At 41.1% G+C, this 27,453-nt stretch overlaps 1 protein-coding gene across 15 annotated transcripts in view; it reads left to right on the top strand.

Moving 5' to 3' along the window:
• Positions 1–328: 328 nt before the first annotated feature.
• Positions 329–27,453, top strand: part of EZH2 (enhancer of zeste 2 polycomb repressive complex 2 subunit) — a 60,485-nt gene continuing 33,360 nt past the window's right edge. For 5 of the 15 annotated variants that reach the window (XM_033412642.2, XM_033412654.2, XM_033412647.2 and 2 more), the window contains exons 1-2: positions 24,681–24,804; positions 25,392–25,520. In XM_033412642.2, coding sequence (XP_033268533.1) covers positions 25,451–25,520 — 70 coding nt within the window. In that variant the 5' untranslated portion in view covers positions 24,681–24,804; positions 25,392–25,450. Of the gene's footprint in view, positions 467–496; positions 618–1,321; positions 1,436–17,602; positions 20,642–20,679; positions 24,143–24,680; positions 24,805–25,391; positions 25,521–27,453 lie in introns of those variants that run through there. The other 10 variants (XM_049714718.1, XM_004283650.4, XM_049714719.1 and 7 more) reach the window with 7 other exon arrangements.

The raw sequence follows: 27,453 nt of genomic DNA on the forward strand, positions 1-27,453 counted from the left end.
CGGGATTCGGGCTCCAGAGGCCCTTCGTCCCCGCGCGCCGGCCCACCGCCTTCCTGAAAGGCGCCGTGCGTTCCGCGAAAGAACAAAGAGCCGGCGCAGCGCTTCCACCGGCGGCGGCGTCCCTCGGCGCCCGCCCGCCCGCGCGCACGCGCCGCCAGCCCGGCCCGGCCGAGTCCCGCGGGCGCCTCGGCGTGGGGCTGGCTCTGCGCCTCAGAGCCCGGCGGGCCCTGTGATTGGATGGGAGCCCGCCTCGCGTCCCGCCAATCGGGGCGGCGCTTGGTTGGACAGGGGGGGCCAAATAAAAGCGATGGCGATTGGGCTGCCGGGTTTGGCGCTCGGTCCGGGAGCGTCCGACACCCACTGGGACGCAGAAGGCGGTGGAGCCCCGGCGGCGGCGGCAGCGGCGGCGGCGGCGGCGCGCGGGAGCGGCGCGCGGGAGCGGCGCGGGCTGGGGCGCGGGGCGCAGGTAACGCGCCGCTGTCGGGCCGGCCGGCTGGCGGGGCTCTGGAGCCCGGCGAGGGGCGGCGGCGGCGGTGGTGGGACATCCCCGCCGCCGCTCTGCCTGTCCGGGTATCGCCCCGAGCGGGCTCTCTCGGGGTGCCGCTTTGGCTGGCGGGGTGAGAGGAGAACCCTCTGAAGGGGCCGTGGGTCCGGGCCGGCCTGCGGGACCGCCGCGGGCGGGCAGTGCCGGACCCGGCGACCCGAGGCGGGAGCCCGGGCGGGCGCCGCGGGGGGCAAGCGAAGGGGTTCTCTCGCGTGCCCGCCCCTCCGGAGGCGCCGGGGTTGGGCTGGGGGCGCTCCGGTGCCCGGGGCGGGCCGGCCGCCCGAGCCCCGGTCTCCTTTGTGTGGAGCGCCGCGGCGGGAGCGCCCGGGTGGGACGGGACGCACACAAGTTGGTGGGACCTCGGCGCCGAGTGCGCACTCAGACAAAGGACGGACTGTGTCTCGGGGGAGCTCGGCGCGAGGAAGGGGCAGTGACACCGGGGCCTGACAGCGGGCGGGAGAGTGGCGTGGGGAGCGGCGGCCGCGGTGCAGCGGGCGGGCTCGGCTCCACGCCCCCTCCCCGTGAGGGCGCAGGCTCGGCCGGGGCCGTGGGGACCGGGACGGCGCGCGGAGACCGGACTCCGAGCGGCCGCGCGTCTGACATTTCCCCGGAAAGCAGCCCCGGAGCTCCTCGTCTCCACCCGCTCGGACCAGGCGGTCCCGGCAGCCTTCGCCTTCTCGGCGGGCTTTCTGTTAAGTTTGAGGGAAGGGTCTCGCTGTTCTCCCCCTTCCCGGTTTTGTTCGTTTCGGAGGGCTTTCCGTCGAGTTCCCGCGTCATTGTGGCACCCCTCCCCCCCCGCCCACCCAAAAGTCGGTGCCACAGGGTCACTTTTTGAAAAATGGGAGGAATGAGAAGCACGATATTTTGGAAAACTTGGTGAACTCACGCCTGGTGAGTCCCCACTTTCTAAAGAATCATAATCTCTAAAAAAAAAATTACAGGCTGTTTCGGCCAACTTGTGTGATACAGCTGAGACTGGCGACAGGTGCTAACGAAATCAGCTGTCATTTAGTAAGCGATTATTCCCCAAATCCCTAGGGGATGAATGAGGATGAGATGGTAGAAAGAGTTGATCACAAGAAAATGTTTATGACAAACGTGTGTTTAGGTGGTATGGTTAGCAATTTCTTATTAATTGGTCTTGTTTTCCGTGAACAATAGCTTTGTTGAGTCAGAAAAGGCTGGCTGCAGAAATGTTTGTTGCCTAAGAAATCGAATGTGTGCTGTCCACAGTTAAGTTAAACTTCCTTTGTTTGTCACACAGGATCTGTAAAATTTAAATTCATTTGGAAATAAAGATGTGTCTTTGGTATTTAAACATATTTTACTACAGGGTTTACTTGCTGGGTTTGAAAGGTCATTATCAGCTTAGTTTTATGGCATTTCAGTGTCACATAAAACAACATTTAAAACAATATTTTAAAAAATCTTTAAAAAACACTAATGCTGACACAGTTGACTGTAATCTATACTTCTAGGGGGTTTTGAGATTGGGTGGGATCCTAACCGTTAGACCACCAGGGAGCTAGGGGGGGTCTTGGAGTTTGTTTTCCATTACTCTTCATTCATGACCATTAGCAATTATTTTATGTTTGGGAATAAAATGTAGAACAAGTGTGTAATCCTAACTAGTTTATTGATCATTTTATTTGCAAGAAAATGAAAGTATTTAAGATATATTTTAATTTCTTTTCATATTCCCTAAAGATAGGAATAGATAGGATGCTAGTCCTAGATATAAAGAATCCCATTCTCTCTTTTTGGAGGTGTGTTAGAGAATGTAATGTTTACAGTCCTGGAAGCACATAGGAAAATGGCATCTTAAATTCTGATTTTTGTGGAAAGTGAACATATTCAAAGAAAAGGAATTTAGAAACACATAGACACTCGTCTGATTTGCATTATTCTATCTGATGATCTAATGTACAACCTACTATCTTATGGTTTCATAAAAATGGAGACAAAGAACTGCATTGTAAAAGTCTTCATTACATATTTTGCAGTGTTGGACACCACTGAACAGACATTCCAGGTGCTGTTCCTAAGTATTGTTTACATTTATATTAGTTGCTGGTAATTATATATTAAAAAGTCTTGCCCATTGTTATGAGATGAACTAGTTATGCAGATTTTGGCAGAAATTTGGATCTTTTAGGATATAAAATTCCAGTTTTTCCCTTCTTGTGTACACCGTATTTGATAATTACTATCTTTGTACTTGCCACAAGATTTTTTTTAAAGTTTTTTTTGGGAATTGGTTTTAAATTTTTTCTATTTGAATTGAGAATGTTTAGTTTAAGTAGCAGTGATTAAAAAAACACACTTGTTGATTTAGTGTAATTAGGCAAAAAAAGAAAAAAGCTCTAATACTTTTATACCAGCTTTGCCTTGCATGCATACGTATGTGATTATCTTTGTGTTGGCCGCTTAAATTTTTAGGCACATTTCCCCAGCTCACCCTGAGGTTTTCCAGGATATCCTCCATCCTTTGAGCTGGCATGCTCAAAGAGTGTGAATTAGGTTCTGTCTTGGCCTTAAAAAGTGATTAAGAAAGTTGATCTGCTTTTAAAGGACTAACAGCAAGGAAAAATCTGCTTCTCAGCGGATCTGATGTCTTTTGGGGTCAATTAGAAATGATTTATGGATTTGCCTTGAAGTCTTTATGTCCGTACAAATGAAGAAAACATTTTCTGTGAATGATGAAGAATTCTAGATGGGCAGTTGAAATCTTCAGTTTGGAGGAGAGCAGGAGAGGAACAGCTCATTAAGTTCAGAGAAAGCTTCACTTGCTAGAGGCCTTCCCTGTGTCTGCAAAGGCTTTGTTCACACCTTTATTGTAGCATGTATCCAATTGTATTGTAATCACTTGCTGGTGCCTCCGACTCCTTCACTACACTCTTAAGTGCCTTGAGTCAGAAGCTCTGTCTTACTTTTCTTTGTATACCTGGTGGTTGCTAGAGAGTAGGTGTTAATAGTTGAACGAATGAAGGAAATCCAACAAATGTAGGGAAATAATTTGACAAAGGAACTTGCAAAGGAAACAGGATATATTCATATTTATGTTGTGAGGAACTTTGGAAGGTGTTTTTCTCCCTCTTTGAGAGGCAGTGGTTATAAAGAAAAATAATTGTCAAGATGTACAAGTTCCAAGGTCTCTCCTAGTTATTAACACTCTGAGGTATTGAAAATTGGATATCCTTTAGGTGCAACTATTGGTTTTCATATTTGGTATTTCAGGCAGCTAGAGAGAAGCTTGATGGGTCATCTGGCTACCTAGCATATAGTATCTGCTTAATTTGTGTTGAAATTGATAATTGTACAAAAATATAAGGGGCAAGTACATCTTTTAATCGAAAGGTGTCTAATTACCATTAATGAGTTCTTTATTGGAATAATTTGAGGTAGGTTTTGAAGCTAAAACTGAAGGAAGTAGTGCCAGTGTAATTACAGATTATTTATTGGGATGTTCTTCATCATTCTTTTAAAATCATATGATAAATGTAGATTTGTAAATCCAATAATATCTCAAAAGGCATAGCTGATAAATTTTTAAGATGGTTGCACTGTTTTATATCTTGCCACTGCACCACTACGTGGTGCAAAAATATGACAAAAATGAAGTGAAAAAAAAGACATTAATACTAAAGAGCCTACTATTTGCCAGATTCTTTATTCATTCATTCGTTTGTTTGGTTTGTTTGTTTTTATTGTGGTAACATTCACATCACAGGCTTTGTTTTTAATTCTTGTAAAAACCACCTTGCATTCATCAACAGATGTTTGGATAAACAAAATATGGTGTATACATACAATGGAATGTTCAGCTATTGAAGGAATGACGTACTGACACATATTATAACATGGGTGAAACTTGACAATGTTATGCTAAGGAAAATAAGCCAGACACAGAAGGAAACAATTGTATGATTCCATTTATAGGAGGTACCTAGAACAGGCAAATTCAGAGACAGAAGGTAGAATAAGAGGTTATCAGGGGCAGAGGGGAGAGGGGAATGGGAAGTTAGTGTTTAATTGGGACAGAGTTGCTGTTTGGAAGGTGAAAAAGTTCTGGACGTGGAAGGTGGTAATGGCTGCACAACGTTTTGCATGTCTAATGCCACTGAATTGTGTGCTTAAAAATAGTTAAAATGGTAAATTTTATGTATGTTTTACCATAAAAAACTTTAACAATGACAACAACACACTCTGCAGACCTTTACAGATAAGGAAACTTTGATGTAGAGGGTTAAGAATTTGCCCAGGATTATCCAACTAGGAATTTGCAGTCAGGATCCAAACTTAGATTCTGTTTGGCTCCATTTTATCTACTTCGTGTTATCTGCTGGTCTCCTGGATGATTGAAGACAGATTGGTTCCAAGAAGAGTGAGTTTATTTGAATCAATCAGAGAGTTATATTTAGAAGTAGATAATTGTAGGTTTATGGGATCTGATGCCCTAGACAAACTAAAAGATGTCTTTGTGGATTTCTTTTCAGCCGGAGTTGTACTAGTGTGCGCTCTGGGGGCAGTACAGATTTTGAGAGTGTGGTCTTTGGAGTCACGTTGCTTGGGTTCCAGTTCCCGAATTGCCAGTTTGTGTCACGTCACGTTGCCCTTGATGTCTAAGTTCCCTATCTGTAAATTGGTGGTCCTAATGATAACTACTCATTCCATAAGGTTGTTGAGAGGATTAAATTAGTTAATACATGTGAAGCCCTTAGAACTACAGCTGGCACAAATTGTTTGATAAGTGATTCTTAGTTATTGCACTAATATTGTTTGTAAGAGTTGATGTGCTTTCTCGTTCATGGAACTAAACACTTCCCAAGCTTAAGTACGTGCTTAGAACCTGTATGTGAAGAAAACGGTGCCACGTACGCTTTTCATTTGTGTTTACTTTGAATTATGTATTGATTAAAAACAGGTTATATGTGTTCAATTTAAAACACTGAAAACAACGTAGACGTTTATATAGTGAAAACTTTCTTGATCCCTGTAACCCCATTCCCTACCCTTAACAGTTTGCTGTATATTCTTCCCAAACTTGCCAATGTATTCGTATGAATATATATTAATACATGTATTTTACAAAAACAGTATCAAGTTATTTTGTTATGAAACATTTTTTTAGGTCAATGCAGAGATCTGTTTCATTTTTAAAAGCTTGCTATTTCTTTAAAGCTTGCTATGTGGTCAACACTGTTTTAAGTGCTTTCATTTATTTTACACAGACACTAATAACAAGAGATGGAGAGCTTAGGTAACTAGTTAGTGGTAGAGTACGGATTTGAATTTGGGCTTCAAAGCCCTGATTTCTCAGCCTGGGGGGTGTGTGTGTGTGTGTTTGTTCTTTGTTTTCGTAAGGCCCTCGAGTTACCCATGATTTTAGCATTTCTTAAAAGAGTTGTAAAACAACAACACATACCCCAAAAGAATATGCAAGGCAACTGGATGTGGCCTGCCAAGCCTCAAAGCACTTAACCATGTGGCTGTTTGCAGAAGTTTTCTGCCCTCTGCTCTAAGCTCTCAGGCTGTTTTGTTATATGGGATAACACAGTATGCCGGCTTCTGTGCCGTCATGCAGTGAACCAGCCGTCTGTGTGGACGTTGTGCTCTCCCCGCAAGGAGGGAACATCCTTATGTAGCTTTGAACATTTGTGTGATGGCTTTCTATAGGGAGAATTGCTGGTTCAAGATTATGCACATTTCAAGTTTTAATAGATGTTGCCAAATCACTTTCTAGAGAGGTATCCATTTTTTAGTGTGCAAAATCAACTTTATTGAAGTGTAGTTTATATACATGAAAATGCACGTATTTGAAGGGTACAGTTTGAAGAGTTCTGACAAATGTAACCATCTGTGTAACTGTCACCTCAATCAAGATATAACCTTGCTATCATTTCAGAGTTCTTTTATGCTCCCAACTGCCAATCAGATTTCTCCTGTTTAAGAATTTCACATGAATGGAATTACGCAGAATATACATTTTTGTGACTGGCTTCTTTGATCCAGCGTGTTTTTGGGATTTATGTATGTTGTTGCTTGTTTCAGTAGTTTCTCTTTATTTCTCAGTAATATTCCATTGTGTGAATGTCCTATGTTTTCTTCATTTACCTGTTGATGGGTCTGTGTCCCATTTTGGCTCTTATTAGTAAAGCCTCTGTGACCATTTGGGCAAGCCTTTTGTGGACATATCTTCTACTTTCTCTTGGGTAAATACCTTGTAGTTGGACTGTGGGGTCATGTGGTAAATATTGATTTAATTTTATGAGAAACTGCCAGACCATTTCACCAAGCGATTGTCCCGTTTTGCGTGGAGTTAGGGTTGAGTTGTTTCCATGTGGGAGCTGTGGTTTCTCCACATTTTTGCTGAGTCTTCACCCATGTCCCGTGTTGCTGTCATTTAAGTCGCTGGCCTCCGAGTGCTGAGTATCTTATCGTGGTTTTAATTTGCATTTCCCAAGTGATCAGTGATGTTGGACGTCTTTTCACGTGCTTATTGGCCATTTGTATGCATTTTTTGGTCAGGCCTTTTGTCCATTTAAAAAATTGGGGTGTTTGCCTCATTGAGTTGTAAGAGGTCTCTGTGTATTCTGGGTGCACATTCTCTGTCAGATGTATGTGTTGCAAATGTTTTCTCCTTAATTTTCTACTTTGATTTTGTGTTTTTGACAATATATAGATCAAGTTAGGTAATAGTACTAGAAGCGTAATTGTTTAAATTCAGTTAAATTGTGTGAAAACAAATTCATTCTTAATCCACAAATCATTTAGTTCTTGGTATAACAAAATGTCTTGTGTTTGCAGAAACATGGACATTAAAAGGATATTATTTATAATGATGGTATTAGGTGTGTGGCATGAGGAATTTTAAAATTAAGCTAACTAGTTTTGAAAGTGATAATATTTAGTAATTCTTTAAATTATCATTTTGGGTAATTTGGACCTTTTCATTTATTAGTGAGTTAACATTTTTCTTACATTTTTTTTCTTCAGAGGATAAATGGGGATAGTAAAAGTGACTTTGATCTTAGACTCTGGTAATGTAGAAGTGATGATAAGATTGCCAGGCTTCGTTTACCTATTTTGATAGTTAAGTAATTTTTTTCCTATATAATCAGATGGCTTTTCAGAGTATATACTTGATTTGTGGACTGTTTTATTTCTGAAGAGTATCAGTTCTTTTGCTCAACAGCTAATTTACTCCCATAATAATTTTTAGTTTTTCTTCATTATTCAAGTAATACACGATACCTCCTTTTCCCTGTTAAATAAAGGAGAAAAAAAAAAAAAGCAAGCATTTGGGCTTCTGCTGGGTGTCGTATGCCTCTGCAGGTGGTCCCGTCCTTGCCCAGCTCAAGTCTTCCATGGCTGTCATCAATTCCATGCGAAACTCCTGAAGCTAGTGTTGCAGGCTGGCTACGGAACAGCCCTACCTCTTTCAACTAGTCTCACCTCTGATAGTTTTCTTCTACTTTTCCTCTGTTGAGCTCAACTGGTCTTCTTACTTGTCTCCAGGAAGCCTCACATGGAGAGTCTGTGCTCTGTCCTCTTTCCGCAGTGTCTTCCATACCATTTTAGCATCTGAAGATGCTGTTTAGCCTGTTTGGCTCAGAACGCCCCATCCCCCTCTCCCAACCAAACTAGACAGCTTCTCTCCTGCTTCGAGGGAAATGCCCAGCAGTTCTCTTGTGTTTTTCTCTTTCCCTCTCCCCTTGACTTTAAGCTCTAATTTACACGTCTGCATGGTAGAGGTTAGAAAAGGGTTCTGGGACTTCCCTGGTGGCCCAGTGGTTAAGAGTCTGCCTGCCAACGCAGGGGACACAGGTTCGATCCGTGGTCTGGGAAGATCCCACATGCCGCGGAGTAACTAAGTCCGTGAGTCACAACTGCTGAGCCTGCGTTCCACAACTACTGAAGCCTGCGCACCTAGAGCCCGTGCTCTGCAACAAGAGAAGCCACCGCATGAGAAGCCCGCGCACTGCAACGAAGAGTAGCTCTCGCTCAGCGCAACTAGAGAAAGCCCGTGTGCAGCAACATACACCCAACGCAGCAAAAATAAATAAATAAAAAAAATAAAAATAAATAAATAAATTTTTTAAAAAGAAAAAGTACCTTCCTTTAAAAAAAAAGGGTTCTGTACATAGTAGATAGAAATAAAATTTTGTGAAATTGATTTAGGGCCAGAGTCCTGAAAACTTGAGGCTCTCTTCTTCAGCAGCAACTCAGTAAATAGTGATTTAAATATCACCCCGACCCTTTAAAGCAGAGCCTTCAAGAGTCTGTCTCAGGTGAGTTTTTCGGCTGTTCTGTGTATCACCCAGTGAGCTTTGCTACCTGCTGTCAGGTACTATTATACAATTTTAATTTATATCCCGAGTATACTCTTGACTAAAGTTAGAAAGCTTGAGAAACTCTGATCATGGAAAAAAGTGAGAATATAAAATAATGATTCTGCAAATTTATCTCAGGATGATCTCTATCCCTCTGTTGCGTTTATGCGAGCTAAATGCATGCTGTCGTACATAGCATGTCAAGATGTTTCTAGTAGGTTTGAAAAGTGTCAGAAAGACAAAATGTCATGACTGTTTTATCCATTTTAGTGCTTTGGTTTTTGTTACTGAAGACCATCTGAGAAGTGCTTTATAAGCAAAACACAAAAATTTAAGAAAGCTAGTTGATTTTCTTTAAACAGGGAAAGAATTCCAATCATTATTAAAGCAACTTTTATTTGTCTTTGATGCCATAGCCTATAGTGAAATTTCACTGTATGCTATTCATAGGTACATGAATACCTACTGTGTGCTTACAAATAATGGAACTAACTACTATTTATTGTGAACTTGCCCTTTGCCTAATATACATGCAGCCTGTAAACCAAACATTTTACTTTTGAAATTTGTTGAAGTCATGCATTTTAATTACTTTAAAAAACCGTATAGTATTTGCTAAATGAGAAAATAATTATCTGTTCTTTGAATATTATAAAAGATTCTATAAGATGAACTTCATAATCTTTATTTTTTGAACTTCATAATCTTTTAACAGTATGATGTTATAGGTAGACAGAAGCTACGGTGTGAGTATCCTTATTCATAAAATTCTGATCTAAAATGTTTCTGTATTCAGATTATTTAATAGTGTAAGCAAAATTTACAAAATTATTTTTTAAATCTCTAATGGGTACCATGAGATAAATTACCGTGCAGAGGATTTATTGGTCAGAAAAGGTTGGGAAATGCCCTTCTAGAGTAATCAGTAAGGACTTTTAAATGGCAGAAATGTTGCTTGAACAGGCTTAAAGGAAGGAGAGGATGAATTGTTCTCTGTGCCCCGTAAGTAATTTTGTCTCTTCAGAGAATATTTGTCTGCCTGAAATACAGAGCTCAATTTAGCTATGGAGAAGATATTTTAGAGGGTGCCTTCCCACTGGCAGCTGGGTATTGTGCAAAGAACACAGACTCTAGGCTAGGCTCTGCCGTTAAACTAGTTGTATTTCCTTGGCAAGTAGCTTTCGTGGATCACTGCTAAATGACCGAGGTGAGCAAACTGAGCAACTTGTGGTTATTGAGGATCTACCTTGTGCCTTCAAAGAGGATATCTGTGTCTCTGTTTCACAGATAAAGAAATAGGGACTTGGTGAAGGTAAGTAACTTGCTTAAATTCATGCAACCAGGAGGACCAAGATCCCTTCGAGAATAGGCTTTTGCTGCTTCTAGGGTCCTGCTTAGCTCGAATACTGAGATGCTTGCTAGGTGCTTGGCTTCTGTTAGCCACTTAGATCTATTTCTCTGGAGAGTTTGAGAAATAGTGGACTTGAGTTCACATTACTATCGCAGGTAATTGCCGTGCTCCCTGGCTGGCATTTAATTGCGTTCTATGCATTTCTCCCAAATTCCTTTACCAGTTCATCAATTCATAAAACATCTAATGCTGATTATAAGCCTATTTTTTCCTCTTTTTTGCCTCTGCGTGATAGGCATAATAGCACCTAAAAGTCTTTTAGGACTATGATATATCTGACTAAACTCGCTTTCTAAACAATCAAATTGGGATATTGTGATTTATAATATGTTTATATTTGCTCTTTGTCCTGTTTCCGGCACGGAGCTCCTAAGTAAAACCCTTGGAATTTTCTAAGGGTTAAGAGTGATAAGGGTGTTTTTTGCTATTTGTAACCAACCCCTTTCAGCCACACCTGAGTTTATGCTAAGAGGTGACTTCTGGAAAACACCTAAGGATGGGGGCTGGTTTGCTAGGAAACCAACCTTGAGATTAGAGGGTTGGAACTTTCAGACACCATCACCCACCTCCAACCTCTGGGGAGGGGAGAGGGGCTAGAAATGGAGTTCAGTCACTGGTGGCCAATTATTTAATCAACCAACCTTGCCTGTTTAATGAAGCCTCCATAAAAACTCAAAGGGACAGAGTTCGGGTAGCTTCTGGGTTGGTGGACACATGGAGGTTCAGGAAGAGTGGTAGGCCCAGAGAGCGTGGAAGCCCCGTGCCCCTTCCCACGTGCCTGGCCCTATGCACCTCGTCGGTTTGGCTGTTCCTAAGTTATATTCTTTTCTAATAAGCTGGTAATCTGTTTTCCTGAGTTCTGTGAGCAGCTCTAGCAAATTAATTAATGAAAACCTATCTCCAGGTAGATAGTGTCAGATTTGAGTTGAAGTGTAGGATACCCAGCTAGTGTCGCAGAGAACTGCTTGGTGAGGGGAAAAACTCCACGTTTGGTGACCGGGAAGTGTCAGAAATGCACTATTCAGAGAATATTGTGTGTAATGTAAATGAAAACTATCATAACATTACACTTTGCCCAGATCTGCACTGGCAAGTTCATACTTACTATTTCCCACTTTTTCCTATAGAATTTACTCTTGTAGTTAAAGAAATAAAATAGTTTTTCTTTACTATTAGTCTGGTGTCACTTGTTATCCCCTAACAGCATATAACTAAATGGCTCGCTGTACCATAGAGTTTCCTAGAATAGAAATTTCCTCAAACTATTTATTGGGTGCCTCAGTCTTCACCCATTAGGGCTGTTCAAATAAAGGGTGAGATACTCTCTTCCTTACCCTTGAGAAAGAGACATTCTATTACAACTTTTAAATCTAGATTACCAAACAAAAAGTCATGTCTTTTCTGTGCCCAGAGTCTAAAATTCCTAAATGTTAAGGCACTCATTTTAGCCCCCTCCTTTTCTTTTACCATAGGAAGTGCTGGGATTGAAGTATTTTTTTCCTGCCTAAAAACCTTAGTGTTAGTGTGGTAATTGCAGAGAGGTGACTGCAGGGATTGTACAACTGGTTTCCCTGTAGTTGGTGGATTCTTTATAGCATTTCCATAGTTATTTGGAGACTCAAAATATTTTTTCTCAGGGCTTAAGTATTTGTGGTAAGTGATGTTATAGTAATAAAAGAGACAATATACTTTGGTAACAAATACTGAAAATATCATTGATTGTAAATAGTACTTGAAGAGTGGGACATTTTCTAGTACCTCAGCAATGTATTTATATTGATATTTGTCATGAACCTTAAGTATAGGAAAATCATGAAAAGACTTATAGCTCGTCACTGCCCCTACCTCCTATACTTCCACGTTGGCCCAAAACTACTACTGTTTTTAGCAAGAGAATGACTTTCAGAGTGGAGATGAGCCTAAGGAGTTTCTGAAGGGTTTCTGAGGAGTTCTGTCGTCCATGGGCTAAATAAATGGCACTTGCAAACATTTTTACCCCCTTGTGGTGTACACCAAACTCACCAAACTCCAGTGCTGAAACTACCAGGTAAGGGTTACTTGGTTGTAGGATGCCTGGAAATTCTGAGAGGTTCTGTAAGTACTTTGGGATTAGTAGTTTGAACTACCAAGTCCTTTTTATGATTCTGTCTTCAGAATATAGAGGGAATTGTGTTTTGTTTGGGGGTTAAGATACAAGGTCAGTGTCTCAGGCAACAATAGTATGTTGGCAGAATTGCCCATGGAGAGTTTCTAGGAAGATTCCATATCATAAATACCTTCTCTTTAGGTCCAAAAGCAGCCCATCTTTCCTCTAGTATGCGAACAGATCACTGTTCTTCTGTTGAGCACAGAGTTGTTTGTTTGCACTTAGGGGCCAATGCTATATGGAAAACGCTGAGCTCTGGAATCACTGCGCGGCGAAATAGTGTCAAGGATGTGCAGAGCAGGCTGTGGGGACAGCAGATTTCTGTCACCTATTTATGCTCACTTAGGTAACTTGTTGTTTGGAATGATGGGTAGATCCCTTGTATTTACCTAAAGTGAGTTTCTCTTAAAATTTTGCCAGTATATCAATATGTTGTTAAATTTGTACTAGGTTGGCTTATTTGAGGTATAAGATTTAAAAGAGACTTCCTATAAGGAAGAAAGGCTGTCATCAGACTTAACCTACCTTTTCATTCTTTTGCCTATATCAAAAGGAGTGTTGAAGAAATAATATGTATCCTATGTCCCATCCTTGAATTACAATGAGTTGTGTATCATAGTTTTAGTTTCAGGTACCTCAGTCTTTGTTCTATTTCCCCTCCAACAGTGTCTCAGTAAACTGAGTATATACCCAACAAAATGAGAGGATTTAGCTTATAAAATAGGTTTCATACAGTTTTGAAAGAAAACTTTACCCTCTAGATGCCAATTTAGTTAATCTGTTTTATCTGTTGTCCAAGCAAACTATTTATAACCTTTATGATAGTTCAGTTTTCCACTTGGTGTAAATTTATATGCCATTTCTTTTCTAGGACGGGTCTGTGAATGGATAGAACTTTCGAATAAACACAGGAATGCTGGTCTGTAGACTCCGTATTGAACTATTGAACTTAGGAGTTTAGTTTACTCTTCTTCTGGAAGGAAAATGATCTTATTTTTGTAGAAAATACATTACTGCAGAGTCTACTCATTTTTGCTGAAACAATCCAGTGAATGTTTTCTATCATTCACCTAAGATTGCCACATTACTGTAATTTTCCTGTGCCTTTTAACACGACTGTGCCTTTTTAGCACTACTTAAACCAGGGCTACAAATGTGGTATGGATTTTTTTCTCCCTTACTTTCCCTTATCACTAGTCAGGGGCACATGTGTTTCCTAAAAACTTCTTGAATACAATTGCTGTTTATAATGCTTTCTCACCTGTAGTCGTGTCCACTGAAGTTTAGGCGCTAAGGTGCCTGTTGTATCTTGCAAACTTGTGTCTGTCACAGGATTTAGCACTTTCAGAATGTTTCATAGATTCATATTGACTGGTTGATAATACCTCTATTCCTGGCTTTCCCAAATCCTTCAAAATGAAGTTTCAGAAGTTCCTTTTCCTTAAATTTTTGCAGGTCATTTGGGTGGACTGTTTGGGTCCAACAGTAGTGAGCTTGTGTATTTTTGTCACTTTTTTCTCCTTTTTGAATAAAAATAGAGGCATGCTAGGAAGTGAAAAGGAACAAGTTATTTATGTTTCTTTTATGTGTGTAGGGTGAAGTTTGAATATATGGGGAGTTGGTTGGGAGGATGGGGTTGTTTTAGGTAAGCAAGGGGGTCAGAAGAGTGACCATGATTGGGGGTGATTATCTTCTTATGACCATGAAGCGTAGGACAGATGGATGAAAACAAGCAATTTGTTTAAAAGAAATTTTGTTAATGTTAGTTCTTTAATTTGGCACAGATGTATGGCAGACTTTCTTTTGGATTCTATAGTTGACAGTTATAGCAAAGTATCCCTCATTAAATATTCTTCACATAGATTTTTGTTTGCTTTGTTTTTTTAGTTGCAAGAATGGTGATTTCTAGGCTTTCATTCTTACAGACTTGTCTTTTAGAAAATATAAGTTGAATATATGCCAGTTCAGGCTCTCTGCTAGGCAAATGAAGAGGCGGGGTATTGGGATTTCTGATTCATACGGTGTCTGGATATACTGATGGCACTTGTTCTCCAAGCGAGCTCTGTGGGCCTCAGGGGGTCCGTGAGGTTAAAATTATTTTTGTAATAATTTTAAGATGTTATTTGCCTTTTTTTTACCGTGTTGACATCTGTACCAGTGGTGGAAAAGCAGTGGTAGGTAAGGACTGTTGGCACCTTAGCACTGAGAGTAAAAAAAAAAAAAAAAAAGCCAGTTTTGAGAATGTCCTCGATGAAGTGAAAAAGGTTGTTAATTTTATATACTCTTGATCCTGTGCACACATCTTAATGTTCTGTGCCACAGGATGGGAATGTGCCTAAAGGGCTTCGATTGCTGCCCGAGTGTGACCTTCTTTGGGAGCTGCACTTATGGATGGAGTTCCAGGCCGCACCAGCTGCTTTTTTCATGGGGAACCATTTTCACGTGACAGAGGGGTTGCCTGACAAACTGTGATTATTCCGACTTGGGTATTTGGCAGCCATTTTTCAACGAAGTGAACCTGTTGCTTCAAGGAAAACAACTGAGCGTTATTTGTTGCTGGTGATAATGTTTGAGTTTTCAAGCAAAATTTAGAATTTTTGGAAAACTTGCATCTGTCACTGTGAGGTTGACAACTTCCCCAATAAATACTTAAAGACATCTTTGATGACATCAGTGGATTTAACAAGTATGATTTTTTGAAATATATGAACTTATGGAAAATCTGCACAACTCAGTGGACCAATCAGTGTTTTTCATACTGAGGAAATGATATTATAAAGTCACGCATGGGTTAAAGATGCATTCAAAGGACACAGGCCAATGAATTTTAATGTAGCAGAGTACGAAAAGTTTATTGATACAATTTCAGGTTCCACATTGCAACTCATCTTTTAAGAAACTGCCGCTGCTTACTGAAGGGTAGTGGTTGTCTTGAGGAAAAGCACCTATGAGGTTGAGTTACAAGCTGCACTCGCCACTCTTTTCTTAAAACAGTTTTGGAGTAATATCAGAGCGTGAGATTCATCATTACCTCAGAAGGCTCTCCAGATACTCTTCCCTTTTCTAGTTCAGTATCTGTTTGGGAAAGGATTTTCTTTATATTCTTCAACCAGAACAACATGTTGGAACAGATTGAATGCAGAAGCAGATATGAGAATCCAGCTGTCTTCTATTAAGACAGATATTAAAGAAATTGGCAAAAATGTAAAACAGTGTCCCTCACTGATTATTTTAAAAGAAAAATAGTTTTTTAAAAATAAAATGTGTTATTAACATGTAACAGGCTTGCTGTTATTTTTAAATGAATTAATGTTTTAAAACTTTCTCAGTTTAAAATTTCTAATATGCAAAATTTCAGTAGATACGCCGCATATAAACTACAGGGGTCCTGAGACCAAAATGCTTAAGAACGGTGTCTGGTGTTTTCTTTGAACATTCTATCTTCTCTCTTTGTCTGTGCTGGTAACTGCCATGTGAGTAGTTAATGTCTCAATCTGGATCTAAGTTCAAATTCTTAGTGGTCGCAGTGGCTCACTTCGGGCTTCTTATCCTCTTTTGGTCAGTTCTTCTTTCTCCTCATGAGTGCATCTGGTTTTTAAATTTGAGAATGTCTCTTGCCATCTTTTTTCTCCATTCACACTACTGTCAACCCAGTCAGAACTCTTATCACTTTATTCCTGAATTACTTCAGTACTCCAGTTGTTTCTAACATAGTTTTCAAACTTGAATGTTGAATGCAACCCCAGGGTTGACTTGACTTTATATGCTCTCTAAAAATGTACAGATGTAAACTTCTTATGGTAAAACCAAAGCAAAGTTACAGATTAAACACGGACAATCAAATCAGCAACGTGTATTTAATGATGCTATTTTGTTAACATGAATAGCCAATCTATTTCTTTAATTTGGCTTAATAATGCTAACACAGAGAATGGCTGTTTGCATATATGTGTTTTATAAAATGCTGGTAACTTTTAGTCCTTATTTGTTCAGGATAATTAGACCTAGTGGTTAACCTGCGCTGTGACACCTAGCAATCCTTGAATGCCAGTTGAAAATTCTGTAAAGCTGTGTTGATCCTTGGAGCACTGTGGAGTTACTGAAGCCTGCATTGGATAGATATTGAATCAATTATTTTTGGAGTCTTTACTAGAAAATATTATTACATATTTTACTACTGGGTTTGCTGGTTGGTGGGAACAAAATGCAAGTTGGTGACCTCTGCATCCCACTGGCTTTGCAGCACGCACTGGGTGCTGAGCGCTTCAGCACCGGTTCCTTTGTTTGCCAACCTTACCAGACCTGCCTCACCTTACTTTCCTGTTGTTTTGTTTTTTTTTTCCCCATAGCCCTCAACGTCATGTTACATACTAAACATTTTTCTTTGTTTTTGATCGTTTCCATCTAAGTAGACTTTAAGTTCTATGAGGTCACAGATTTTTGTCTGTTTTATTCATTGCTGAGCCTTCCGTTTCTGTAAGAGTACCTAGCCATGTGTTAAATGTTCAGTAAATATTGAATGAATGAGTGAATGCATATTAACACTTCTCTTTTAAAACCCCAAACTCAGATGCTCTTCTCTTGTGTTATGTGTTTAATGCTGTCTTCCAGCTGGGGCAAAGACATGTTTCTCTGTCCATCCTAAACACAACTAAACTGGACCTGAATTGTATAGAATTGTTTGATTTCTTTGATCAGTATATGTATAATCAGTGGCACAATTACTTTCCTTGGTTCAGAGTCTGTATTTCTATTAATACAGCCTGTAAGTGTATTATCTTTTTAAGTGAACACCATCTTATAAGCTCATATGGAGATCTTTTCCCCCCTTTTTAAATTGTTCAAGTCATGTCTGAGTTTTTAAATAGTAGAATTAGATGTGGGAATTTCCCCCTCAAATTCCGTCTGTGTATATTTTTTGTTTTTTCCTATTTAACATTTTACATAGCATTTTAATTTTTAATATATCAATATTTCTGTTCTGTTTATCATTTTAAAAAGTCGATGCCTATTTTAAAAATGAATGTCTTTACATTAGGTTGTTGTATAACTTAATTCCCTTCTTTAAAAAAGAAACTTTATTTTGGAATAATTTTAGATTTCTGTAACCATGGTACATTTGTCAGAGTTAAGAAACCAGTATTATTATGTTACTGTTATAACTAAACTGGAGACTATTTGGATTTTACCAGTTTTTCTGTTCAGTCCTTTTTCTGCTCCAGGATCCAGTCCAGGACAGCCGGTCGCATTTAGGTGTCTCCTTAGTCTCTTCCAATCTGTGACAGTTTCTCCGTCTTTCCTTGTTTTCATGACCTTATTTATTGGTCAGATGTTTGGTCGAAATGTCCTTCAGTTTGGGTTGATGTGATGTTTTCTAGCGATGACTGAAGTGAGAGGTTGTGAGGTTTGGGGAAAGAATACGACTGGGGTGCGGTGCTGGTCTCAGCGCACATCGGGGTGCAGGTGGCGGGTGATCTAACCGTGGCAGGGGTGTCACTGGTTTCTCTGCTGGGACGTCCCCTTCCCCTCCCTGGATTCTGCTTTGAAAGCGACTCACCTGGGAAGGGACTAGAGCTCCATGCGTGGGCTCGGGAAGTGTGCACATGGATTTTGGAATTCGTGTAAGAAAGACTTGCCCCTCCGCCCCCATTTACTTGTTTATTTAATCACTTCTTTCTCTCATAGACTCATGGATACTTACTTCATTAGTTCGGTTATAATACCGTTGTGATTTAGTTTGCTGCTCAAATTGCTCCAGCTTTGGCCCCTGGGAGTGCCTTCGGTTTGGTTCCCGTCCTTTCATCCTCTCAGCATTCCCTTCCTGCTACAGGCTTTTCTCCTATTTTCCCTGTCCCAGCCCATGAGCTGGCCGTTAATCCAGATCCCGGCTTCCTTGTGCGGGTAGTGGGATTCAGGAGGGAAAGATGTGGGCTCTGGGGGTCCTGCTGGGGGTCCTGCTCCTGGGCTCTGTGGGCGGCGCCTGGAAGCCCACACGTGTCTGCTCACCCAGGGATGCACGCGAGTCTCTCTGCGCCTGTCTGCGTGTGTATGAAAATAGAAGAGTTCACGCGGCTGTCTCTGACTCTAGTCCATCACCACCTTTTGCTTATTTGGCCCTGGTACCCGTGAGAAAGCTTAACTAGAGGACAGTGTTTCTGTCCTGTTCTTTTCGTCTTTAGCCTTCCTCTGTCCAGTCAGAACACAGATTTCCAAAGTTTCCTAGGTTGGCTCCTTTTCTCCCCACCCGTTTCCATGGGCTTATCTCATGTGGTTTTAATATACCTCAACTCATTGTGTGGTCTGTATTCCTTCCTGAGATCCCCTGACATCCTGTTTTGGTTTTATTTACTTGCATACAGTCTGTCATTTAAGAAAATGATTTTTCACATTGTTTTGTTGTCTAACTTAACTTTTTTATATGCATATCGTATCCTGATCGCCCTCACCTGCTGTTGGGTGATGGTAGCCAGGACTTACATGGTGTAGTGCTTGCTCTGACAGGTGCTGTCCTGCGGCCTTACATCCTTACATGAGTGGACTTCTCAGGACAACTCTGTGACGAGGACGTTCCTCACAGCATGCGGAGAGGGAGGAACCAAAAGGTTTGGGAACTTGACCAGGTTCACACACAGCTGGTCCTGGGAGAACTGGAGTCCAACCCAGGGAGGCTGGCTTTGCAGGCTGTGCTCTTGCCTTTGTTTAAGTTGTGGATAGGACTTAGGATTTAATAGGACCAGATGCCATCTTGTTGGTTTATTGTTGGGACTTGGTTTGGAGTGGAGAGCGCTGCTGCCCACGTTCTCTGCCCCGTGTCCATGACAGGTGTTGTTAATCGCCAGAGCGCCCTTCCTGCTGAGCCAGAGCATGGCCAGCCTGGAGTGGGTCGCTGTAAGGTTCAGGGTGGTGACATGCAGTGGAGTCCGCTTGTCCTCGCGAATCCCGAATGGAGGACGCAGGCAGCAGCCCTGTGCGCTTGCCTCCTTGGGCTCCTCACTCCTAGTCTGCTTCTCATGGGGGTGTTTTCCATAAAGCCCCTCAGGCGTAAGACCTACTTCTCTTAGGTTATTAATTTTTATCTCTTACCAAGAGTTACATCTACAGGTCTCTCTAAGTTTTCCTAACCCTAACCCTTAGCCTTACCCGCAGAATCTTATTTACCATTAATTTCCTTTTGAGTTTATTAAAGCAGTGGATCTTAACTTAAAAAAGTAAATGAAATCGGTAAATGTGACTAACAGCTGCCCTCAAAGCATTTTAAATATAAAAGCACTATTGAAGGTTGGTGATTTTTCAAAATTGGCAATTTCAGTTAGGGAAGGACATCGAGAGTATTGCAATCATTATTACTTAAATGTTGTTAAATTTGGATTTTACCTTCCTTAGTCTGGTCTTCAGTTTAGAGTCAAAGTTGATGCTATTGACTTAGTTGAGAAGGATAAGTAGTACATGTAATTTATTTTTTAGTTTTCTTCAGACAAGTAGAAGCAGAACTCAGCAAGACTAGTAGATGGTGAGTGCCTTGATTTGGCAAATCCTTTAGGAATGAAAAACCTTTAAAGAAGGGCATAAAGTGCTCTGAAAATGCCTAGGGCATTTTTTTTTTTTTTAATTCCTCAATCATTGGCAACTGAGTAAGGAGGGGCAGGAATGTTACCTTATTTCGGAAAAGACCCCTTACAAGTAGACTAGAGTTGGACTTGATGGAGAAGAATGCTGATTCCTGTGCTGTGTGGCCCAGTCACTGGAGGTAGAGAGGTGTGTCTTGGGGTCACCAGGGCCGACCAAACCCAGGGCAGGGGCGGAGCTCCTCACCACGTGGGAGTGGAGCCGATGCTGTTGACCATGAGGAAATAGGGCTCGAGAACCTGTCTTCTGTTCACTCAGGCGTTGTTGTGTATATAATCTCAATATTAAAACGATACCTCAGACCCCTTCTGTGTCTCATGTGGCGGAAAATCTAATCCAAACTGGTTTAAGCAAAAGAGAGGGAATTCCTTGGCTCACATAACCGAACAGTTGTGGAGTCGGTTTGGCAAAGCACGCCTGGTCAGGGCTCAGTGATGGGACTAGGGTCCATTTCTTGGCTTTGGGTGTTTTTTCTTTTTCTCTTGTTGACTGTTCTTTGCAGGCTCTTTTCTTGTGGTTGCAGTTGGCTTCCAGTGATTCTTCAGGCAGCATGTTTCCAGGTTCAAACCTAAGTGGAAAGGGTGAGCATTCTTGACCTTGCAGGGAACCTCCTGAGACTTTCACATCTGGTCGTGTATTCATCCCAGCACTGGTCACCTCAGGGGCTGTGGGCCAGGGCCTCGGGCTGCCTCCCATGGAGGTGACAGTCCTTAGAGAAGGGTGGGTGCAAAGTTCCCAGAGAAGGTGAACTGATGCAGGGCGGCAAAAACAATTTGAGTTTGGTTGATTCATAAATAAGACTCTGGACTGTATAATTTTCCTTTATTTTATTTACATGTTTGTGATCCTGTAAAGCTTTACATTGTATTAAGGTTTGGATGGTTCCCTGCCATAACCTGGTTTGTCTTTGAATTAAAGCATAACTGTTGTTTTGGTTTCGCTGTATACAGGTAGACTTGAGCTATAACCTGTTTTGAATAAGAGAAGCTGTTTTGTTCCTGGATGAAACTCGTGCCATTTCACCTGTGAAACTAAGCACATCTTTTGAGTGAGAAATTTAAAATTGGATTTTTCACAAATCCCCATGCATTTAGTAGGAAGTCATTTTAATGTTTCTTTTTGCTAATAATGTACGAGTATTCCAAGCTGTATCATAATACTTACTGGGCTGTGATAGTGGGAAAGAGTCAGAAGAGCTGGTTTGTCTGCCTTCAGGGCGGGAAGGAGCGGGGGAGCTCACCTTTGAAGGTCTGAAGTCTCTGCACGCAGGGCCTGAGAGGTGGGTGAGCCTGCCGGTGTCTGCTGCTGTTCGCACCCAGCTGTGGGGTAGGTGATGCTACCCCAGTTGTTTGGATGAGGTCTCTCAGGCAATATCAGCTTCCCTAAGGAAGACCCAGAGGCTCCAGGTTTTGTAAGGCGGCGGGACCACAGGGTCCTGACAGCCCCCGAGACTCATCTCCTCCCGTTTGTCGGTGGTGGGGTGGGGTGACTCCCCCTCCCTTCCCGCACTCAGCACGGCAGCCACCCTTCCTTTCATACCTTGTGGCACAGCGGCTCATGATCGGCGCATGTTAATAGACCTGCCTTTTGTTTGTTTTTAAATCTGTTTGCCAGGCACACAGCCTGCGATTTTACAAATGGAGAAAAATTGTTCTTGAGACTGAGGAACTTCCAGTGGGGGTGAAGTGGGGTGAAGAAGGTGAAGATGTGATTTTAATACGTTGTAAATGCTGTGACAGTCGGAGGCAGTGTGTTTTATGTAAAACATCCTTCTGATGGTGCCTTAAATTTTGTTATTTTTTTCCATGGATCTACCTGTTTATCCCTATACTTTTAAACAACAGTCTGTACACTTTCATTTCTTATCCTAATTCGGAGGTCATGATTCTTATATTTTGATAATTTCCCCTAAATGAATCACTGTCCTTTTTTCTTTTCCTCTCTATTGTGTATATTTACCAGATCGTTCTGTAGCTTAAAACCTTCACTTACTTACTTCTTTATTTGGAGGAACTTTGTGAAGTTTATAAACGTGGAAACTTATCCTTTCATGCCCTCTTACGGAGAGGTTGGTTCCAAATCAACTTTGAAGTGTTTTGTCATTGATGGAGCGACTTGTTAGTTTAGTGTAACAGCTTTGGTTTTGTCCTGACATACTTTTCCAGAGGTGTTGATACTAATGGTAGAAACACATAGAAGGTGTTAGACACGGAGGGTTCCAGTGGAAAACATGAAGTGCTAACTATTGAAATGATACCTCTTCACCATGACATAAAAAATGCACCTTAAAAAATGCATTGTAGTGATACCCGTGTTGCATATCAATGAAAACGAAAGCCGTGTTCCCAGTGCAGGTTTTTATCAGGCATGATGGTGCCGCCTCCCAGGACCATGAATTTGTGGAAGCAGCAGATGGGACTAGTTGTGATGAGTTTCTGAGCTAATGCAACAGATCATCCCTTTTTATCTGATTCCTCTCCTTTCTAGCTAGGCCTTTGAAGTGCTAAGTGTCTGAAAATAATTTGCATAGAATTACCTGAGCTCATCTGTTAACTAACCAGCAGATGTGAAAGCAAAAAACTGCCACATAGTCGTTTTTAGAGTAAAGCTCCAGCCTCTCCCTAACTTTGGCGTCTTTCTGCCCGGCCTCACCGTCTTCCTAACTCCTTCCCGGCTTTCTTTGTTTCCGCCAAGTTGGGATGGGCTGTGGGGTTTAGTCTTCTCAGCTCTGAGGACTGTCATCTTTGTTCCACTCAGCACCCCAGGCAAGGTCGCACTTTGAAGCTTTTATGGGACTCAGTCCTATCTCTGTGATCTCATTGAACTGTCTTTATCTTAAGTTCAACTGTCTTTATCTTAAGTTCTGAAATCTCTTCATTCTTCTCATTCCCTCGATTCTTGTAATTTGGGCTCTTTACCTAATTTGGGGTCTACCTTTGTTTGCAGGGTCGGCTGGCGGCCCCTCGCCGCCCTTACAGCCCCGAACCCAGCTGGCTCCTGCTCTTACCTGAGCCCCTTCCGTTCTCTCTTTGCCTTTTGAAACCCGGCTCAACTTTTAAGGTTGAGTGGTCACTTTGCTGCCATCCTTCTGCAGCTCCTTGCTTGTGTCCCCCACCCTCAGCCCCAGTACTTTTGCATATTTGTCTCATATTGTAAAGTCCGTTCCTTTAGGCCTTCTTAGGTCAGTTATAAGCGTCGCAAGGGCAAGTTCTGCGTTTCATTCATCTTTGTATATTCATTGCCTGATTCTTACTAGTCATTAATTACGTGCTTTCTTTGCCCCTCTCTCAGCTTGAATAATCCACCATTTGTGTTCTCTTTCGTGGTTTGGTGGTGGAATATTCGTACAGAAAGTTACCACTGACCTCTGGGTTCCTTTTCTTTCTCTAATTCCTCTCCTTAGGCAATTTTCTCTATGCCCGAGGGCTCTATGTAAGCAGGTACATGAAACCCTACTCAGTTATTCAGGCCAGAAAGCCATCTTCCCCATATTGAAATCCTTGCCATGTTTGCTCTCAAGTGACTCTTGAAATCATTTCCTTTCTCTCATCACTGGTGTCGTTGAAGAAGCTGCGTCGTCTCTTGTCTAGGGACAGTCCCGCCTTCCAGTCTCACCTGGCCTCACCTTTGCCTTTTACTCTCTTCCAGCCCCTCCTGCCGCTGCACTGCAGTCAGCTGGGCTTTCCAGAGTATAAATCTTCCCCCTGCCCCTTTACTTACAATACTCTATGACTTTCCATTGCACTTAGATAAATTAAAGCACAAATCCCTAATGTGGCACCTTTGCACCATCCGATAGAGGAATGTCCTTCTAATCTTTTGAAGATACAAGTACAGTTTTAACACTTTGATGAACAAATGTTCTGGAAGAGGACACTCGTTTAGACTCTGTGGTGTGAACTGGACATCCGGTGGACTGCAGGCTGAGCCCACGTTGCACATAACCGGCTTCCAGAGCCTCTGCAACCACAGATGGGGCGGAAGGGGTTCCTGCCTTCCTTCTCCTCTGGCTAGCAGAGGAGCCCCTATGGGAGGAAAGGTGGCCTGAGGCAGAGACACAGACTTTCATCACAGTGTTGAAGGTGAGAAGCATGGTTGAAAGTGCGTGTAGGAGGAATACTTTAATTTGTACAGTTATCACATGTTGTACTGTATATTTTCTACCTTTGGTGCTGTATGTAGATTTTACTTCTTTTTCAGATTTATCTTTTTCAGTCATTCATTTATGCCTGTGGCAACTAATTTAATGATGAAAAACTTAGAATATCTGTCTACATTTTTTTTTCACTCCACAAGTGTGGATCTCACAGCTCGTTACTGTATATACTTAACTCCTGTAATGGGTCACATTTCTGTAGGATGACTGCAGTTTAGAAGTAGAGTATCTTTGTAAATAAAAATGTCTTTTAAAAGTTGTATTAAATAAAAATTTATACTTGGAATGAAATGTTTTTAAGGACTTCACCATGCAGAACAAATGAGAACCCTTCTTGCAAATATCAACAGTGTAATTATGTGTCATTTCTTTTGTTGATTGTTAGTTTGCTGGGGATTAAAACACAAGTGGTCATATTCAGGCTGGTTAGATTAGTGATTTTAATATGAAACCATTGCTTTTAGAATAATCATGGGCCAGACTGGGAAGAAATCTGAGAAGGGACCAGTGTGTTGGCGGAAGCGTGTAAAGTCAGAGTACATGCGCCTGCGGCAGCTCAAGAGGTTCAGGCGAGCTGACGAAGTCAAGGTATCCTCCGTCTTCTGTGAAAATGCGGGTACAGTTAAGGATGGTTTACTCCCTAAAGATAAGTTTTAATTTGAAAGGGTAAATGGTCTTATTTACTGTAAGATAAATAAAAACTTGGAAGTTAAGGTCCTTGGTCTGTCTTAACATAAAAATCGTACCATGCACATTAGTGAAGTGGAAAGATTTTAATCTAATGGTTATTCAGTCTACTTGGAAATCACCATCTTTCAGTGTAACTTTGTACTGCATGTGGAGACCCAGGACCCAAATATAAAGGAATGTGTTTCATGGTACTGTGTTCCTAAAGTCATTGTGATTTAAAAAAATATATAGATATATACAGAGTTAACAAAGAAAGGATGGAAATAATTTCCTCTTCCCCTTCTACTCTCAGTAAAATAATAGGTGTGGTGTTTTTGTATTACCTGAACGTGAGAAACCACAGTTTAGTGTAAAATCCATATGCTTTTGAAGGAATGTCCCTGATAACTTTTGAGGAATCACTCAATTTTAACCTTCATTAGAGCTGTTACAAATTTTCTAACAATGAACAATTTCTTTTCTCCTCTCCTTCATTTTTTTTAAAGAGTATGTTTAGTTCCAATCGTCAGAAAATTTTGGAAAGAACAGAAATCTTAAACCAAGAATGGAAACAGCGAAGGATCCAGCCTGTGCACATCCTGACTTCTGTGAGCTCATTGCGCGGGACCAGGGAGGTTGGTGAACTCACGCGCTGTATGAATTATCAGTGCATTTTGGTTTTTGCTTTTGGAATGTTGGTTGGTTGTCGAGAGGAGGCCATTGACCTCGGATGTCCCTTGTTTTATTGTTATTACTCTTTAATGTGCAGCTGATTCCTAGATTTTTATAAGACTGTTCATTAAAAAAGAACTTTAAATACTCTCGAATGTCCTCATCAGATCACAAGTTAGAGCAAGGCTTTCTGATGCATAGTTGTCTTTTTTCCTCCCCCTTCATGTGAATTAGCCATGCTGTAAGAAATGGTTCTTTTTCATTCATACTCATGGAGTAAACAAGCTTCTTATTATACATTTTGTCCAAATTCTAAGGCTCTCTCTATAAGAATTTTTAAATTTGGGGTTGAGAGGTCAGAATTTCCTTTTTTAACAGAATTTTTTTGAACGAACGAGGTAGATCTTAATCACTCCAAAAAATTACTGTTTTCAAAGGAAGGCAATAAATCTGTGGTAGATTTTATAATGAGATAACACATTAAAACATAGTGGCAGCCAGATGAAAAGAAAATGGCAGAAACTTACACAGTATAGAACCAATCAGTAGGATTTTGGTTAAAGCATTTCTGTTTACCTGTTTTATGCAGGAAGACATGGCATATGATATGGAATGCTATTTGAATGGGCATGGACGCAGAAAGAGGGAAGAAAGTGATTTGAAATTTAGATTATACCATGTAGTAGATGATTGTTGACCTGGGTGTCTAAACATGGAAGGCATCTAAACAATGGAATTTGTTCTAAAATAATGTTTTCAATGAGCAGTTATTTTTTATATGGTATTGTAATAATCAAGCACTAATTTGCTGTCTTATGAGACCTGTTGAGATTGTGTGGCGCACTGGCTTCAGAGACTGGTCAGTGCTGTTATAGTAGCTCAGTCTGTGCTACAGACATGGTCCTAGTGGTGATTTCAGTGATGGTGTTGTGGTCTTGATGCTGATACATATGGCTTGGGATGATTCTTAGTTATTTATGCATTTTGTCAGTTGACCGCTCTTTAAGCTCTGACTTGCAGTTGTATAAATATGTATTACATGTTATTAACACCTTCCAGTCTTCTGCAACAGGTCAGGACCTACACATTAGAGGTAAATGACTAATTAATACACTAAGGGTGAAAGGGATTCTTTTCTCTGCCAGTCAGAATGTTCTCGAAAGGGATCAGGATGGAGCCTCTAATTCTTTCGAAAGTGACCTTTTGGAAATTTTGAAGTGAAGGAAGAAGAAACCTCGTTTTTTTTCTCTCCAGAGGGATACATTTTAGAAATTTGGAGAAATAAAGTAGGAACACACAGAATACTTAATTTTGCTGCCCATTACAAACCTCAAAATGCTGTTGAAAGCCCAGCCTACATTTATAATAAAAGTGAACAGCAGTAATGATTTCTGGCACTGCACTAGGTACTACTCTACCTCATTTTGTCTTCGTGATGGTTGTATTACCACTTTTTTATTCCCGGTGAGGAAACTGAGCCTTAGAAGAATTAAAGTCAGTTTCCTTGCTCTAATGATCTGATGTGGGCCTGGAAGAGTACACTTTGCTCAGACACATTAAGAAATTATTAAAGTTCATTATTTATGTACAACCAGAATTGCTCATGATACAATTTTTGGTGTTAAATTTAAGAGTACAGTTTATTCAAATGAGTATTTACTAATTGCATTTTGCTTTTAATTTTGTCAAGTGGAGATAAAAGTCATTGAATGTAAAGATACCTAACTTTTTATTGAGTTCGTGAGAGAAATTGTAAGAAGAAATTAGCATTTTAATGAAACAAGTGTTTTTCTAAACTTAGTACCCCATGCAAGTTGAGAAAAAACATTTTCACAAAACAGGAGGGGAAAAGGAGGAAAGTAACCCCTAGCCTCAGGAATTCAGGTTTTGTTGCAT

The sequence above is a fragment of the Orcinus orca genome, chromosome 9 (assembly GCF_937001465.1).
Source record: "Orcinus orca chromosome 9, mOrcOrc1.1, whole genome shotgun sequence".
In the NCBI taxonomy this organism is placed as follows: Eukaryota; Metazoa; Chordata; class Mammalia; order Artiodactyla; family Delphinidae; genus Orcinus; species Orcinus orca.